The sequence below is a fragment of the Henckelia pumila genome, chromosome 4, assembly GCF_033568475.1.
Source record: "Henckelia pumila isolate YLH828 chromosome 4, ASM3356847v2, whole genome shotgun sequence".
Classification (NCBI taxonomy): domain Eukaryota; kingdom Viridiplantae; phylum Streptophyta; class Magnoliopsida; order Lamiales; family Gesneriaceae; genus Henckelia; species Henckelia pumila.
The window spans coordinates 72,143,045-72,159,934 of record NC_133123.1 but is presented as its reverse complement, the minus strand read 5'-3'; the positions used below and the strand labels follow the sequence as shown (position 1 = coordinate 72,159,934).

Here is a 16,890-nt window from a genome sequence, read left to right as displayed (position 1 = left end):
CAATATGCAAATTAGGTATATTTTTTGGTATGATAAACTCGGTATACATAACATTTCAGTATTTTTCTCGTCCTTAATTACTCGATAATATATACTAGCGACAGAAGCACACGCAGTTGCGTGTATGATATAATATATGATATTTCATGATTTTTTATTTATGAAATAATATATTATTTAGTAGTTAAAAATTAGTTATTAATGAGAAGATAATATAAATTTAATATACTACTATATTCAAAAAAAGTAGAAGAGAAAAAATGGATAAATAGTGTAGATTAATAAATCATTCAAGAAAAATATGCAATTATTCGTCCAAATTAATTATTAACTTTGGGTTGGGTCCATTTAATTAGTTTTCTATACTCTTGATTTGTTGTAACTTTTATTTTATTTCCTAAATTAAATCTGTGTTGTAAAGGATCATGTTTTGGAACTGTTTTATGGATTGGTGTGAGCAGTTTGCTATCATTCCAGATACAAGTCACAAGTGTTAATGTTACATTACACTAGAGAGGACTGACTAGTTCAAAATCATGCTAAAAATATTGCTTTCATATTAATAACATAATCATATCCGAAGACCTGGAGTCAAGAGTTACGATACAAGATCATATATATGCATGGTGTGTATATTTATTGAATTGAAACCTGAAATAATTAGTGCCAAGAAATGAAACCAACAATGGAAAAGCTAGTTTTCATCAATTATGTATATTCCATGGTGTTATGCCTTTTGTTCTTGTACATTGGCACTGCTCCTGCGACTTACACGAACAATGAAACGGATTTTTCGGCTCTGTTGGCTTTCAAGAATCGCATTGATGATGATCCATTGGGGAGTATAAGATCGTGGAACGAAACCGAGCATTTTTGTGATTGGGAAGGGATTTTGTGCAGCACAAGACATCGAGGCCGAGTTGTCTCCATCAACTTGATGTCCCGAGCCCTCGTGGGATCCCTTTCACCCCATCTAGGTAATCTTTCTTTTCTTAGAGAGTTTGTTCTGCAAAACAACAGCTTTTACGGCGAGATACCGGAAGAATTTGGCCGCTTGAGGCGGCTGGAACTAGTTGAATTTAGTAACAACTCTTTCAGTGGTGAGATACCAAGAAACCTGTCCAAATGCTCCAATCTCTATTACCTCAACTTAATTTGGCAGGCAACGATTTTGTTGGAAATGTTCCGGTTTCGCTCTCGAATGCTTCCTTTCTTGAACGTTTATACTTGTCTTCCAGTAAGTTGACTGGGAAAGTGCTGATAGATTTCAAACGCCTTTCGGCCCTTCAAGTGCTTCTACTTTATCAAACTAGTTTGGAGGGTGATATTAGCTTCATATCATCTTTGACAAATTGTACGAATCTTGAAGTTATAGATGTTGGTGGTAGTCTTTTCAGTGGTTCATTGCCAGACTCCATTGATAATTTGTCAAGTAAGCTTAGCTTGTTTAATATAGGAGAGAATCAAATCCATGGAACCATTCCTTCAGGTATTCAAAATCTCATCGGTCTTACTCGACTTGTTTTCGATGCCAATCTTCTCCAAGGTTCCATCCCTACGGTGATTGGAAACCTATATAAGTTGCAAGAAATTTACATAGGGGCTAACCAACTAACTAATGAGATACCGTCTTCTCTGGGTAACTTAAATTTGCTAACGCATATTTACTTAGCGGACAACAACTTCTATGGCGAAATCCCAAGAACTTTGAGTAATTGCCTGAGCTTAACCCTTTCTTTGAACAATCTCAGTGGCTCAATACCTCAAGAACTTGCTAGCCTTTCATCCATTTGGTCCATTGATTTGTCCCACAATGCCTTTACCGGTTATATTCCAGTGGAAAATGGCTCCCTCATTAACCTTAGTAAGTTGGACTTGTTTCACAATAGATTGTACGGACCGATACCAAAAGCTTTGAGCAGCTGCGTCGTGCTAGAACGCCTTTATCTGAGAAACAATTCTCTTGGAGGGGAGATACCTACTGGGCTTGTTTCTTTGCAGGGATTACAAGAATTAGATCTTTCACAGAATAACTTGTCAGGTTCCATCCCAAGTTTTCTAGGAGATATGTTGAACCTAAAGAGTTTGAATCTGTCCTTCAATAAGTTTCAAGGGGAAGTGCCAACACAAGGAGTTTTTCTGAACAAAACCGCAATTTCGCTAGAAGGAAATGACCACCTGTGTGGAGGGATTGGTTTTTTAAAGATTCCTCCTTGCAAATCTACAAATTTCAAGAAGAAACACGCATCACCTCTCTTGAAAATCTTGATCTCTGCATTAGGCACAGGAACCATATGTGTCATACTCTGGGCATCCATCTACAAACTCGTGTACAGAAGACGGATATCACAACAAGAAGAGCAGAATTCGGTGCTATCAGTTCCAGACTCATTTTTAAGGCTATCTTATGCAGATCTCTTAAAAGCCACAGATGGATTTTCCGCAACTAATTTACTCGGTTGTGGAAGATTTGGCTCTGTTTACAGAGGAATTCTCATTCTCGAAGACAAACAAATGCTGGTGGCAGTAAAGGTTTTCAATCTTGAAGTCAAAGGTGCTTCGAAAAGCTTCATTACAGAATGCAAAGCAACAAAAGGGATCAGACATAGGAACCTTGTAAAAATATTGAGTGTATGTGAAAGCACCAACTTCCAAGGCATTGATTTTATGGCAGTGGTGTATGAACTTATGTGCGGCGGAAGCTTGGAGGAATGGCTGCACAAAGATGATACACAAGAAGAAAGTGGAGCGCAGAGCAAAAACAACAAGAATCTTAGCATAACTCAAAGATTGAATATTGTTATTGATATTGCATCTGCCGTGGAATATTTACATTGCGGAAATGAATACGTCATCATTCACGGTGATTTGAAGCCGAGTAACATTTTATTGGATGAAAACGTAACCGCCCATGTTGGGGACTTTGGATTGACAAAAGTGATGTCGAGCATATTTCCAGCACATGAAGGAAGCAGCAGCTCAATGGCAATCAAGGGTACCATTGGCTATATTCCACCAGGTATATATATACTGACAGGGGCGGATTTAAGGGGTGGCAGGCCTGGGCCCTGACCCAACTAGAAATATATATTATATATATACACATATATATAAAGTTATTTCTTTAACACAAACTAAAAATTACTCAGTCCAAACATAATATGGTATGAATTTTGTTTAAGCATTGAATTTTCAAAACATTTAGTCATCCCTTATTTATTTTTTGGCTCCGCCCCTGTATATATACATTATTCCCAATGAGGAAATACAAGAATGGTTTTTTATATTTGCATTTGGCAATTTTTGCAGAGTATGGAACGACCAACAATATGACGATACAAGGGGATGTGTATAGCTTCGGGATTCTTGTGCTGGAGATGTTCACCAACATAAGACCGACCGATGACGCATCACTTAATGGTCGATCGAGCCTTCACCATTTAGTTAGCCAAGACATGAGTTATATTATGAATCAAATCTTTGTGCATGAATTAGATACAAATAATAGCAGGACAAGGGACTGCGTGACCTGTGTCCTTGAAATTGGAGTGGCGTGTTCCTTGGAATTCCCGAAACATCGGATGATGATGTCTGATGTTGTTAGAGACTTGAATAAGATTCAAAAGGCTTATTTGGCTGGATGAGGTGAAATGGAATGGTAAATTTTTCATTTATTTTCTTTTCACGAGAGGGATTAATGCTTTCAAGACAAGTTTGCTACTTTTCTATTCTATTTGTCTAGAACTAAGATTCTAAAAAACGTGAAACTCGTCGAAGCGTGAAGGTCAAGTTTCAAACTTTTCAAGTTTAAGCTAACTCGCTTAAGCGTGAAAAAGCGTTTTGAATTTTTACTATAATTTAATTTTTTTTAAGATATACATTAAATAAAATGTTAGATTAACCATAAATATATGATTTAATAGATAATTCAAGTTCTAAACTATAAAAATACATATTTATAAAAATGTTTTCATTTTAAAAAATAAATGAAATTTTCCGTTCTAAAAAGCGGTCGCTTAATCGAACTTAAACGTATTAAAGTTTAAGCAAGATTAAGCATCGTTTAAGCGAACTTTTTAGAACAATGTCTAGAATAGTACGAACGTCCAAAGTTTGAATTGTGAATTTCTTAATTGTCTTGCTTTTTTTTCCGAATAGTTTAATTTGATTTATTGTATTTATAGTTGTGCATGCAATTCTGCGTATATATATATTTTTTTGAATTAATTATAAACATTTATTTTATGACCTTTCATTGTATTCATTTGAGCGATCCAAAGACGAATTTAAAATTATTATTGCTTAAAGTGCGTTTGGTTACGGAAGCCAAAAAAAAAACACACTTATTTTTTTTAAAAAAATGCTTTTTTAAAAAAATTAGGGGTTTGGTTACAAAAGCAGTTTTTTAAAAAACACTTATTTAAGCCCAAATAAGTGTTTTTTTAAAAGCCAGAATTTTTGACTTTTTGGTTTTTGCTTATGTTTTTTTATTTTAAAAAAAAACTTTTTTAACATTTATCTAAACTCTAAAACTGCTTCTGATTTTTTTAATAAAAGCACTTTAAAAAGCTAGACTTATTTAAATGTTTTTTAAGTCAATAACTTTTGTATCCAAATTAACCTTTAGTACTCCAACAATTGTTTGGACATGAAACTTAAAACGAACCAAATGACATCACATAATATCTGTTAGGCCTCACACTCGGTCTACCATGCACAGATTCAAGATTTATCGCAAGTGCAAGAATCATCAAGCATATTGTGCATTTGATTAAGCATCAAGAATTGAGTAAAAAGTTCAAGCCCAAACAAAACATTTTTGTCTTGATAAGAAAATTGACATTACTTTAGGTCTTCCTCAACGGAAAGCAAATGATAGAAGAGCATGATTCGGAACTTAAATTTATTAATTTCTTTGCTCTGTCAGATGTTGATTGAGTACTTTCGTCTAGAGAATGGATAGTTGGTGAAAGGATTGTTTTCTACGTGTTAGCTTAGTTCTTTGCCTACAGAGAAATAGTCTATTTTGTTTGTTTTTGCTTGTTAGTTCTTCTCATTGATGGAAATCTTGGCTCATTGTCGAAAATTTTGAATAATTTAACATATGTTATTTAATGTTTTCCCATTAAACAACAAAACCTCAGATTTCAGAAATTACAGAAACTACTTTATTCATTCATAAAACTGAAATACATATTGTCTTACAATTTTTATTTTGAATCGAATAAAATTTAATATGCAGCGACTTAATACAAATAAATGAAAAAAGAAACTGAACATCATCAGTTTATTGGTCTTCATCACCAACCTCAGAACTGGTTCTACTCATCTTCTTCTAGCCCATCTTCGTTGTTATCTGAGATGGATGGTTGGGGTAGGTGAGTGATATGAGTGTCACTCGATAAATGGGAGTAGGGGTGATTACGGTGCGGTTTGACGGTTTTTCATAAGAAATTCAAACCGAATTGCCGATTGCGGTTCGGTTATTTTTTATTTTTTTATTTGCGATTTTATATGTAAAATCATATTTGCGGTTTTTGACGGTTTTAAGCGGTTGCGGTCGGTTCGCGGTTTTTTTAATGATAAGTAAAATAGAAAAAATAGAACTATTCAAATTATTAGAACAATGATTGAAAAATATAATAAACTAAATAAAACTAAATAAAATAACAATCAAGCGAAAAAATAAAATTAATCAACTATAATATATTTAGACAAGATAGAAGATTAATATTTGTATTGAGAAGTAGTAAATATATTAACAAGAGAGAGAGGGAAATTTTTTTTGAAGAATACTTGGGAGAGAATAGAATGGAGGCGGCGTAAGAATCTATTGCATATAATGTATATACAATGTGCTATAAATATAATTATAGCTAAATACAATTATACACGACGGTGCAGTGCAGAGCGGTTTGGACCAAAAAAAATAATCGAACCGTGGCGGCAGGGCGGTTTCTTTTTTTTTTTAAACCGCGGTTATTTTAAAAAATGAGATACGACAGTGCGGAGCGGTCGGTTCGGATGGTTATTGAAAAAATTTGTTAACCCCTAAATGGGAGAATTATCCCAGCTTTTAAATCGTTTTCAGAAACTTATACATATGTAAAGAAACATAACATAACTGAAATCTCAAATACTTAGCAAAATACAGAGTAAATTTATGCGCCAATTTACTTATGAGTTTTGTGATTAACTTATATCAGTCTTTTATATTTTTATCCTCTAAAAGATGAGGAATCATAATAGAATAGAAACAGAATATTCAGAATATATATTTCTACCACTAATTCAAAAGATTTGGTGCATAAAAATACATAATTTGGAAATTTGAAAATAGAACATACATGTGAAACATGTTTAAAACATAATATGATACTTTAAAATATTAATCCCACTCACTGTGATTGCTAACAGAATTTCGGTGGTCTTGCAACTTCTGCTCTTACTCAACTGAACAGTTCTCCTTGCTGACTGAATACTCAACTGCTGCTCAACTGGTTGCTCTTACTCTAATTTCATGTGTTTTTCTTAGAATTTCGTGTATCAAATCTCAGAAATCTGAGTATTATTTATAGGCAAGATTTTGATTGTTAGGCTGCCCATTTATTGCCCTTAATTGTCATTATGCGTCAGTTACAAAATTGGAGCAGCTGACTTTCAGTCTGGCTAGCTACTAGACTTGTCTTGGTCAACTGGTCACTTCAGTTTACCTCAATAATTCTACCTCATTTCAGTCTATCTCAGTTTAGTTTCAGTCTACCTTCTTGCAGTTTACCTTATTTCAGTCCACCTCAACTCAGTTTACTTTCTCGGTTCAGTATATCTTAGTTTGGTTTACTAAAATCTCGGGTTCTCACATCCCTCTCTCGTTATAAAAAGTTTCGTCCTCGAAACTTGACTCTTCCATTGATTTGAAGAGATAAGGAAATTGTTTCTGCATATCCTCTTTTAGTTCCCATTTAGCTTCTCGCTCTGTATGGTTAGACCATTTGACTTTGACATATGATGTAGTAACCCAGAACCCATTTTAAGATAATAATATGTTAAACATGATTAAGGGTTAGTAATTAACCGATTTCCGGGCTTAATCAACTAAAAAGATGATTTGACGAATGAAGCTTCCGTTGGCCATCGGACGCAACGATGGAGGGGCAGAACGGACACAACGTTCCTTGAGATACAGGCAGGCATGAGGTGGCTTGATGACTAAGCTACGAGTTTTGACAAGTGTCAAACATGCAGGAACGGACGCAACGAACCCGAACGGACGCAACGTTTGTGTCCGGAAATTTTGGCTATAAATAGGGGTCTCCGGAGTTCATTTTCAAATACGAATTCCGAGTTTCCTTCTTCGATCAGTTATATAGTGTGAATTATATACTTAAGGGCCCTATCGGTTATAATGGAGGTTTTGGAATAACCAAGGTGTGGTTATAGTCATCCGGGACTAGCGACTCCAAAGGGCTATCTACGGACAAAGGTATGGTTCGGGAATCTATTTAAGTTTTGGGAGTATTTATTAGCTTAGTTAAGACTTATAGAACTTGTGTAGTGATATGGTGAACTTTTGAATATAGGCCTGGAACCTAGGATCTACTATACTTGAACTAGCCTAGAGGTACGTACACATTGACTAAGATTGCCAGCGAGTATATATGTTTATATGTTGTATTTTTTTTGCATTATTATATGGCATGATATATGATTTACCGCTTTTTATACTCATATGTCATGTGCATATACACGTTGAGCCTATACCTTGTTATACCTGATTATAGAGTCGTTCAGCTCTATACTCGATAGTCTGTCACTGAGAGTACCGCGACGGCGGGGACATGCATGTCTGACTAATCTGGTGTACTAGATGAGTGTGGTTACATCCAGAGGTTGATCCGTGCGGTGGCAGCACTCATGTGGCACCGGTACTGAGCATGACTTTTCAGATGACCATTTACCAGTCATCATATTGCATGCATTATATACATATTTTTACTCATGTTTATGTACTGGGCGTTAGCGCTCACGTCCTAGTTGTTATCTTGGACACCCTATTCCACGGGGCAGGTCGCAAGATGGACAGAGCTGGTAGTTCAAGGCAGGACTAGGGAGCAGGAGCCTTGAGGGGTTAATTATACAGTAGAATTCGATATAGCTGTATAATGTTTACTTTTAAGTTTTTCGATATGGTTGTATCACTACAGTATTAAGCCTGGATATATTTTACTAAGCTGATATGTAATTTATGGATTATGTTTTCGCACGTTTTACTCTATTAAGTATTTTGCTGTATTAACTTTAATGCATGCTATTAGTTGCCAGTTAGTAGGTGATTCCATGCAGGGTCACTACATTTTTGGTATCAGAGCATGCATAGATTTTGGGAATTAGTACTTGGGATTTACTCTAGTCTTAAGTAATTATTGCGCATTTGGGATTTTAATATGCAATTCTTTTCAGGATATGGCTGATGAGAGTCACGGTAGTGTTGGCCAGGAAGATGATCATCATCATCGTCACCATCGCCATCAGGATGATCGACATCGTCCTCATGAGGGTAGACGTCGCTACACTATCAATAAGTTCATGCAAGTAGGACCGAAACCCTTGTTGGGAGGTGAGAATCCTAAACAGGCAAGAGGTTGGATGTCAAAACTCGAGAGTGCTTTTCGAGCTTTCGAGTGCACTGAGGAGCAGAATCTGGAAGTTCTAGAATTTGTTCTAGAAGATAGAGCATGCTTATGGTGGGATGCCAAGGCTACTCAGGCACGTTCTGAGAAAGGACAGGTGACTTGGGGGGATTTCTGTCAGCAGTTTCAGAAACTATATTTTCCTCCAACTGTTCGTCAAGAACGATCTTTGGAGTTGCTGACTCTGAGGCAAGGATCAATGACTATTGATCAATATCAGCAACGATTTCTTGATCTGCTACCTTTCAGTCCTCATATCAGTGACAGTGATGCATCGAAGTATGATATCTTTCTGCAAGGCTTGAATCAAGATATCTACTCACAAGTTGTTGTCTGTGATGATCCGACATCTTATGAGACTTTGGTGAACCGTTGCCATCAAGTGGAGAACAGCAATAGACGGGCACTGTTGATGATGCCAGGACAGCCTAGTGGATCTCTTGGGCCTAGGGCTCAATCTGTTGTGCAATCTGGACCTATGTCTTCTTCTACTACTACTACTTCGTCTGGTTCTCGTGGTTCACGAGGTACATTTCGTTTCGGGAAGAAGAAGAAGAAGGAGGAATTTTGCAGCCACTATGGTGGGAAGCATCCTGCAGCTTCATGTCGGAAGGCTACTGGTGCTTGTTATATTTGTGGTGAGCAGGGACATCTGCGAAGAGATTGTCCTCAGCGCATGGGTTCTGCTAGTGGATCGGGATCACAGGTTGGATCTCAGGCTTCTACTTTTCCACGTCAGCAGCCAGCACCACAGAGTTCTTCTGGTTACCGTCCACAGACTCAAGGGCAGGTATTTGCTCTGTCTCAGGATCAGGCTACTGAGGGAAGCGATCGCATGTTGGCAGGTACCTTTTTGCTATGTGGTATACCTGCACTTGTTTTAATTGATACTGGAGCATCGCATTCCTTTATTTCTAGTCGCTTTGTTAAGAGACATAGATTACCTTATGTATCATTAAATATGGATTTAGTTGTATCTACTCCGCTGGAACAGGAGGTAGTAACTAAGCGTCTAGTGATGGGTTGTCTTCTAGAGTTTGAGGGTAATGTGTTATCGGCTAATTTAATGATATTAGCGATGACAGATTTTGATTGTATTTTGGGAATACATATGCTGACTTTGTATCACGCTACTATGGATTGTTATCAGCGTTTGTTACAGTTTCATTCGGATGAGGGTGATAGCTGGTACTTTTATCGTGAGGGTGCGCGACCTCCGATGCCACTTGTATTGGCTCTGAAGGCATGTCATGTCTTAGAGTCAGGTGGGGAGGGCTACATCATCTATGAAGTTGATATGTCCACGATTAGTCCGGGTATCGATCAGCTACCGGTTGTCAGCGAGTTTTCTGATGTATTCCCTGATGAGATTCCTGGTTTTCCTCCGGTTCGAGAGGTTGAATTTGGTATTGATCTAATACCAGGAATTACGCCTATATCCCGAGCACCTTATCGTCTGGCACCATCAGAGATGAGGGAATTGAAACAGCAGTCGCAGGATCTGCTTGATAAGGGATATATTCGTCCGAGTGTTTCTCCGTGGGGAGCACCTGTGTTATTTGTCAAGAAGAAGAATGTATCGATGCGGTTATGTATTGATTACAGGCAGCTGAATCGTGTCACCATCAAGAATAAGTATCCTTTGCCACGAATTGATGATCTGTTCGATCAATTACAGGGTACTTCTGTTTACTCTAAGATAGATCTGAGATCGGGATATCATCAGATGCGGGTACGAGACTCAGATATTTCTACGACTGCTTTTAGGACCAGATACGGGCATTATGAATTTCTGGTTATGCCATTCGGTTTGACGAATGCACCGGCAGTCTTTATGAATCTGATGAATCAGGTATTTCGAGAATATCTGGATAGATTTGTCATCGTCTTCATTGATGATATTCTTGTCTATTCTCATGACAAGGATGAGCATGCACAACATCTGAGAATTGTGTTGCAGACGTTACAAGATAAGCAGCTATATGCGAAATTGAGCAAGTGTGAAATTTTGGCTTGATCGGGTAGTGTTTCTCGGTCATGTGATTTCTAGTGAAGGAATATCTGTTGATCCAAGTAAGATAGATGCAGTGCTGAACTGGTCTCGTCCGATGATGGTTGCTGAGATTCGAAGTTTCTTGGGTCTAGCAGGTTATTACCGTCGGTTCATCGAGAATTTTGCACAGTTGGCCAGGCCTTTGACTCAGCTTACTCAGAAAGATGTTACCTTCATATGGTCCTCGGATTGTGAGGAGTCATTTCACGAGCTGCATAGACGTCTTACTACTGCACCTGTGCTAGCTCTACCTTCTGGATCGGGAGGTTATGTTATCTATACTGATGCCTCTGGTCAGGGGTTAGGATGTGTTTTGACACATCATGGACATGTTATTGCCTGTGCTTCTCGACAGTTGAAGACGCATGAGAATAATTATCCAGTACATGATCTCGAGTTAGCTGCCATTGTATTTGCACTCAAGATCTGGAGGCATTATCTTTATGGAGAGAAATTTGAAATATTCACGGATCACAAGAGTCTGAAGTATTTATTCACTCAGGCGAAGTTGAATATGCGACAGAGACATTGGATGGATCTTCTGAAGGATTATGATTGTGAAATCAAATATCATTCAAGTTCTGCAAATCTTACTGCTGATGCCTTGAGTCGGCAGGTGAGACTTTCGGCACTTCAGACTAGTGAAATATCTCATATGGTTCAAGAGTGCCATTCATTGAGTTTTACGCTCAAGCACAAGAAAGGGAGGAATGGGATTCGATTGTATACTATTTTATCTGAGCCAGCATTGTATTCTCGGATCAGGGAAGCTCAGATATCTGATGTTAAGACTCAGTGTTTGGCACGTCTAGCCAATGAGGTTAATACATCTGGATTCCATTATCAGGCAGATGGTTTATTGTGCTTATCGGATCGAGTGGTTGTACCTGATGTTGCGGAGCTCAGGAACGATATTCTTTCTCAAACTCACAGGAGTCGATTGTCAGTTCATCCTGAAAGTATGAAAATGTATAAGGACTTGCAAACCAGATTCTGGTGGAAAGGGATGAAGCGGAGTGTTTATCAATTTGTTTCGAGATGTTTGGTTTGTCAACAGGTCAAGGCTGAACACCGACGACCAGGTGGATTACTGCAGAATCTTGAGATTCCCGAATGGAAATGGGAGCACGTGACTATGAATTTTGTTACCCACTTGTCTATGACTTCACGTCAGTGTGATGCTATCTGGGTTGTCGTTGACCGTTTGACAAAATCAGCACATTTCATTCCTTACAATCGGGAGTATTCTTATGATCGCATGACATGCTTTTACATCCAGGAGATAATGAGATTACATGGGATTCCAGTGAGCATAGTTAGTGATAGAGACCCGCAATTTACCTCACGTTTTTGGGGTAGTTTTCAGCAGGCGTTGGATACCACTCTGAGTTTAAGCACTGCATATCATCCGGAGACTGACGGACAGTCAGAGCGCACAATTCGTACGTTGGAAGATATGCTACGTTCTTCTGTCATGGACTTTGGCTTATCTTGGCAGGATCAGTTACCTTTGATCGAATTTGCCTACAATAATAGTTATCATCGTAGTATTGATATGACACCTTTCGAGGCATTGTACGGTCGACGGTGTCGTAGTCCGTTATTCTGGGATGAAGTCGGGGAATGACAAGTCGAAGGTCCTGAGTTGGTGCAGCAGATTGTAGACAAGGTAGATTTGATCAAACAAAGGATCAAAATTGCTCAAGATCGACAAGCCAGTTATGCTAATATTCACCGCAGGCCACTTCAGTTTGAGCCTGGTGAATATGTGTTTCTACGAGTATCACCTTTCAGGAAGGTGATGAGATTCGGTATGAAAGGCAAGTTATCACCTCGTTTTATTGGGTCTTTCCAGATACTGGAGAAATTGGAGATGTTGCTTATCTTTTGGCGTTACAGCCATCTCTTTCCAGTATACATAATGTTTTTTATGTGTCGTTACTTCGACAGTATATAGCTGATGAATCATATGTGATTCAGTCTACTGATGTTCAGCTAAATTCAGATCTGTTGTATGTTGAACGACCACTCCGTATCCTAGACAAGAAGGAGAAAGTTCTTCGAAACAAGACTATACCACTTGTGATGGTACAATGGTAGCGCCGAGGCATTGAGGAGGCAACTTGGGAAACCGAGAGCCATATGCGAGCAGAATATCCTGAGTTGTTTGCCTTGTACTTTTGATTACCATGTAAAAGTGTAATTACAGTTGTTGTAATAAAACATGGTTTGATGTTTCATATTGTTATATTGATTTGTCTTTAGATTTTATTTCGCGGACGAAATGTCTAAAGGTGGGGAGAATTTAGTAACCCAGAACCCATTTTAAGATAATAATATGTTAAACATGATTAAGGGTTAGTAATTAACCAATTTCGGGGCTTAATCAACTAAAAAGATGATTTGACGAACGGAGCTTCCGTTGGCCATCGGACGCAACGATGGAGGGGCAGAACGGACGCAACGTTCCTCAACGGACGCAACATTCCTTGAGATACAGGCAGGCATGAGGTGGCTTGATGACTAAGCTACGAGTTTTGACAAGTGTCAAACATGCAAGAATGGACGCAACGAACCCGAACGGACGCAACGTTCGTGTTCGGAAAGTTTGGCTATAAATAGGGGTCTCCGGAGTTCATTTTCAAATACGAATTCCGAGTTTCCTTCTTCGATCAGTTATATAGTGTGAATTATACACTTGAGGGCCCTATCGGTTATAATAGAGGTTCTGGAATAACCAAGGTGTGGTTATAGTCATCCGGGACTAGCGACTCCAAAGGGCTATCTACGGACAAAGGTATGGTCCGGGAATCTATTTAAGTTTTGGGAGTATTTATTAGCTTAGTTAAGGCTTATAGAACTTGTGTAGTGATACGGTGAACTTTTGAATATAGGCCTGAAACCTAGGATCTACTATACTTGAACTAGCCTAGAGGTACGTACACATTGACTGAGATTGCCAGCGAGTATACATGTTTATATGTTGCATTTCTTTGGCATTATTATATGGCATGATATATGATTTACCGCTTTCTATACTCATATGTCATGTGCATATACACGTTGAGCCTATACCTTGTTATACCTGATTATAGAGTCGTTCAGCTCTATACTCGATAGTCTGTCACTGAGAGTACCGCGACGGCGGGGACATGAATGTCTGACTACTCTTGTGTACTAGACGATGTGGTTGCACCCAGAGGTTGATCCGTGCGGTGGCAGCACTCATATGGCACCGGTACTGAGCATGCCTTTTTAGATGACCATTTACCAGTTATCATGTTGCATGCATTATATACATATGCTTACTCATGTTTATGTACTGGGCGTTAGCGCTCACGTCCTAGTTGTTATCTTGGACACCCTATTCCACGGGGCAGGTCGCAGGATGAACGGAGCTGGTAGTTCAAGGCAGGACTAGGGAGCAGGAGCCTTGAGGGGTTAATTACACAGCAGAATTCGATATAGCTGTATAATGTTTACTTTTAAGTTTTTCGATATTGTTGTATCACTACAGTATTAAGCCTGGATATATTTTACTAAGCTGATATGTAATTTATGGATTATGTTTTCGCACGTTTTACACTGTTAAGTATTTTGCTGTATTAACTTTAATGCATGCTATTAGTTGTCAGTTAGTAGGTGATTCCATGCAGGGTCACTACATATGATATAGATCTTCGCCTTAAAACTCGATCGATTCATCGTGTCCACTATGTGGATCAGTCCATTGGGCTACCTTAAGTCGTTCCTGAATGATATTTTTACTTTGTCCACTGTAGCTTGAATCAATTCGGGTCCATGATGGTTTTCAAAAGAGAAATTGGAGGCCTAACTTGCAAAATCAGTCTAGACAGACACCTCCAATGCACACGTGACATAATGCATATCATATCTATTATGAACCCACTTATACATCACCAGCACACATGGAACAAGGCACAAATCTTATGGGACACATTTAATGATCGACCTGTTAAATTAATCAAAGTTTGAGTTTCTAAAGGACTAATACATCAAGGACCCACATAGATATGATGGGTACCATAGCATATTTTTATGTTTGCAGGTGATAGGTACTGAATATAAGCATATCAGTTTTTGCGCTTACAAAGAAAATAAATAGTCATATCAGATCAAAAAATTATGCACATGTTGAGGGGGAACTTCAGTAAATACATTCATAGAGAAGTAATAACAAGAGTTTAATTATATATATATATAGATAGATAGATACAAAGATGAAGAATGGATGATATGTAAAATACGGTGTGGTGGGAAATGACGATGAATGAAAGTATATATATATATATATATGGGGAGTAGTACTAGTAATTAACTACATCATCATCATGAGCTTAAACTCATGAAAATCAAGAAGGCCATCTTTGTTGAGATCGAAACGAGCAATCATGTTGTTGCATTGGTTTACGCTCCTCCTCTCTCCCAATCGACTCAGCATTCTTTTCAAGCTCTTGGGGGTGATCATGCTACTTTCCGCGTACATGTTGAAGGCCTCCTTAAGATCACTCGCCTTCTCCTCTTCTCCCGCCCATGGAAGCCACGCACTGTTGCAGCTCTACGGGGCATATTTTGCCGTCTCCGTTTGAATCGAAGCGATCGAATACGCGGTGGTATTGCTCGTATCTCTCCATACAAGTAATTGTATTTATGTATATATGTGGTGCTTAAAGATTAGTTGAAGAGTGTAAAATATTGTCTGAATATATTGAATGTGGAATGGAAAGAATGCGTGGTGTTAGTGGGTAATATATAGCTAGGGGCTTATGAATAATATTTCTTGTTAGATAGAGTTGAGATGGAGAGGAAAGCAGTGCGAAAGCCGCTGTATACGGGCCCAATACGGTTAAGAAACTTCGACCGCCATAACGGTAAGAGCCCAAGGCCCAACGCGCATTTAATAATTAATTAAAATAATATGTCATACGTATCCAATCCAAAATGCCAAGTGTGACATATTTGATGATGATGATGATGCGTATAGATTACATTTATTTGTCCACGCACTCGCAAACGTCTATCTCGTTTCTTTCTTTCTTTATTTCCTTTTTTTTTTTTTTAAGAAATATTTTGTTCTCTCATTTCAATTCACTTTCCTCTTATTATTATTATTTTTGAGAATATTCCCGTTCATTTCGAACTTCCTATCATACTCCAATTTTATATACACTAGCTATGAGATACACATGTTGCGTGTATAATCTAATATTTGAATATAATCAAGTGATATCTAATAAATCTTATATCTTGCTAATAGATTATATAAGATTTATTAGCATAAATTTACATAAATTCTAAGCTGGGAAAAAAAAATTGAAATCGTGTGGAAGGATTGAGGATGGAGAATAAAGAAACGTGATTGGGAAATGGATAGTGAAGGAGGTTGAGTTTGGTCCAATATTTGTTTTTCCCTTCTGATTTTAAATAATAAAAAAAGAGAAATAGTAGCAATTTTGTTCGTTCATATTTTTAGCCAAATTCAGTTTTTCTAATAGCTTTGTGCATTATAATATAGTACAAATATAGTGACTGAGTTTTCAAAATTCCTCAGAAAAACTAAATTTTTTTATAGATTTAATAATTTTTTTTTTAAAAAAAAAGAGATTTCAGAAATGATAACTCAAATTTATAATCTCTTCTTAATCCTCTATCCCCATTTTACAAGGTAAAATCAAGTGATACCAATATGTTATACATAAAAAATATTATGTCCAGGATTTTAATAAATTTTTAACACATATTCCAAACTGGTAATATTAAAATTAATGATCATGCGATACATTTATAAGCTTTATTAGTGAGTCTTTATATCATTATATGCTTTTTTTTCAAATTTTTAAAAAGCATGAAGCGCGTCGAAGCGTGGATGTCAGACTTCAAGCTTTTCAAGCTTAAGCGAACTTAGAACGAGCTTAAGTGTGAAAAAACGTTTTCAGTTTTTACTATAATTTTAATTATTTTAATACAAACATTAAATAAAATGTTAGATTAACCACAAATATAAGATTTAATAGATAATTCAAGTTCTAAACTGTAAATATACATATTTATAAAAATATTTTCATTTTAAAAAAAGTAAAATCTTCCGTTCTAAAAAACGATCGCTTAATCGAGATTAAGCGTATT

The 16,890-nt window shown here is 37.4% G+C and overlaps 1 protein-coding gene across 1 annotated transcript; it reads left to right on the top strand.

The window, feature by feature from the left end:
• Positions 1–685: 685 nt before the first annotated feature.
• On the top strand, positions 686–3,644 carry LOC140861204 (uncharacterized). Its single transcript, XM_073264209.1, has 3 exons — positions 686–1,127; positions 1,163–3,019; positions 3,310–3,644. Exons 1-3 carry the CDS (start codon positions 686–688, stop codon positions 3,642–3,644), a joined length of 2,634 nt encoding a protein of 877 aa, XP_073120310.1.
• Positions 3,645–16,890: the final 13,246 nt, after the last annotated feature.